General features: G+C 58.4%; 1 protein-coding gene across 1 annotated transcript in view; it reads left to right on the forward strand.

The window, feature by feature from the left end:
• Positions 1–227: 227 nt before the first annotated feature.
• CHLRE_11g476600v5 (uncharacterized protein) overlaps positions 228–2,502 on the forward strand; it is a 7,383-nt gene continuing 5,108 nt past the window's right edge. Inside the window, exons 1-6 of the mRNA XM_043067637.1 lie at positions 228–618; positions 802–933; positions 1,143–1,228; positions 1,474–1,573; positions 1,694–1,836; positions 2,094–2,175. Coding sequence (XP_042919642.1) covers positions 532–618; positions 802–933; positions 1,143–1,228; positions 1,474–1,573; positions 1,694–1,836; positions 2,094–2,175 — 630 coding nt within the window. The 5' untranslated portion in view covers positions 228–531. The remainder of the gene's footprint in view (positions 619–801; positions 934–1,142; positions 1,229–1,473; positions 1,574–1,693; positions 1,837–2,093; positions 2,176–2,502) is intronic.

The raw sequence follows: 2,502 nt of genomic DNA on the forward strand, positions 1-2,502 counted from the left end.
GTCAGTCCTGACTCCCCTTTTTTTGTTCGGGCTCCAAAGTCCCAGACGACTAGGGCTCAGAGGCAGCAACAGCATCTGCTTACGCACAACACACCTCTTTATATGCGTTTGCGCCCTCATGCTAGCCCCGAGTGCGGCCAGGTGCGGCGACAGTGCCGCCCGCCCGACAGCAATTCGCGGCCGTTCACATTTTTTTGCAGCTGGCTCCGTTGCATGCTAGGTTACATGCACACAATAGCCACACTACTTGGTCATGGCTATAGTTAGTTGCCCGGGCGCGCTCAGGCGAGGGCCAGTGCCGCGCTCGCCGAACGACCGCGAACACAGCAGGCCGCTGTCAGTCCTTCAAGCGCTGAACTCAGTAGCAAATCATGTATCTACATCTACGTCCCTGGTGACAGTTGTAGTGACAGCAAAGAGAACGACGGAAAAGTGCCTGTGCCCATGCGGATGAGTGAGAATCCTGGCTATAAATAGCTGAATTCCTCCGTGGGAGTCATTACCGGATACTCATTGCCAATTGTATCCAAAATGACAAACCCAGCGCGCTCGCTGGCGCTCGTGGCGCTCCTTGCCTTCGCCGGCTTCGCCGCTGCCGAGCACTGTCTTCCCGGCGATGTAAGTGCTCTTACCCATTGATGTGTATAGCGCATTTGTTAAGTTGCCTTGAAACCCGCCAACTATGCTGGCAAAGAGCGACATGTGTATTATTGTTATTGTGCATGCCGCTTTCGTCGTGGTGTGTCCGTCCGGACGCCCTTGCCACACCTACATGACGTCGCACGCATTTCTTCCATTCAGGGGACTGGTTGCTGGCCCTCGCAAGCGGAGGTGAAGGCGCTGGTCGATTCCCTGTCCTCCGAGGCTGAGGTCTACTTGCCGACCGGCCCGAATGCCGACATGTACATGAGCTACGCTACCGACACCCCCGGAGTAAGTGGTTGCCAGACTTGCTGCGAAGCGAGGCCGGGCGGGGTCATGCTCGTCCGGCACAAAGTGTGTGTGCGAACACGACGCAAGCTGAAATGCCAGCATTGTTAGATCAATCATTTACGAGCTGATAGCATCGCATTTTCTGCTGCCAAGCGGCGTCGCGGCAACTCATGTGTGTATGACTGTCCCACCCACGCTGACATCCGCAGAACACGTTGAAGCCCTCGTCCCCCGGCCTCATCGTTTTCCCGATGAACGAGGGCGACGTGCGCAAGGTCGTCACCTTTGCTGCCAAGTAAGCTTCAGCGATACTGCGGTCGCGCGTTGGTCTGGATTCTGGCACGTTCTGAAACCCTGGTTGGGCACGCAAGCATGCAGCGCTCGCGCTTCCGGCCAGTTTCTTGCATGTCTCGCGCCCGCATCATGCTTGTGCCTGAGCTTAGATCTCTCCAGATCCGCGCGAGCTTGTGTCGCGACCCATCCTCGCGCCATCCCGAGCAACGCATCCTCACCTCCTCGACATCCTCGCGCGCGCTGCAGGTTCCGTATCCGCCTGGTGGGCAAGTGCTCGGGCCACGACCAGCTCCAGCGCAGTAACGGCTACGGCGTGATTCAGCTCGTGACCACCAAGGGATTCCGGGTACGCGTGTGTGTGTGTGTGTCTGTGTGTGTGTCCGCTGTCCGCATCCACCCCTCCCTCCCCCCCCCACCATGTCAACCCCGCCCCCCCCCCCGCTACTTTCCAAACCACCCCACACAGAACATCTCGTACAACGAGACCGACCACACCATCACCTTCGGCGCCGGCAACGCGCACAAGGACGTGTACGCCTTCCTGGCGGACAGGAAGCGCTTCGCCGTGGGCGGCACCTGGGCCTACGTCTGCCCCGCCGGCTGCCTGAGGTGAGTGTACTGCAGCGATCGCACCTGGTACGGGCCGACCTGGTACGGACCGTACGGTATTGTTTTGATGCTGAGAAGAAGACGGGTCGTGGGCACAGCCTGGCAAGGGCGCGACGCGGCGCTCCGCAACCCGGCTCTCCCGTTCCTGGGGAGAACCTGGAGGGCCTTACGCCCCTTCCCTCGTGTCGCCCGCTCCCCTAATCTCCCCCCACGCGTTACTTACTTATTTCATTACTTGCTTGCACAAATAACCCCAGCAACGGCTGCTACGGCTTCTTCACTAAGGAGTTCGGCAGCGGCGCCGACAACGTGGTGGGCCTGCGCTTCATGCTGTTCAACGTGAGTGCGGTGGTGCATGATGAGCTGCGAGCATGATTGCTTTTGCTTGCACGATGGTTGAGATGGTTATCACCTGCTGCTTGTTTGTGGCTTTGTGTCTTCCGTCCCCTTACTTGCGCCTTTCCTAAGAAACACACGGCGCACACGCACACTGCGCTCTGCTTGTGACCTCACCTTGTGCTTACTCACGTATCTCTCTCTCTCTCTCTCTCTCTCTCTCTCTCTCTCTCTCTCTCTCTCTCTCTCTCTCTCTCTCTCTCTCTCTCTCTCTCTCTCTCTCTCTCTCTCTCTCTCTCTCTCTCTCTCTCTCTCTCTCTCTCTCTCTCA

This window comes from Chlamydomonas reinhardtii, chromosome 11 (genome assembly GCF_000002595.2).
Source record: "Chlamydomonas reinhardtii strain CC-503 cw92 mt+ chromosome 11, whole genome shotgun sequence".
Classification (NCBI taxonomy): Eukaryota; Viridiplantae; Chlorophyta; class Chlorophyceae; order Chlamydomonadales; family Chlamydomonadaceae; genus Chlamydomonas; species Chlamydomonas reinhardtii.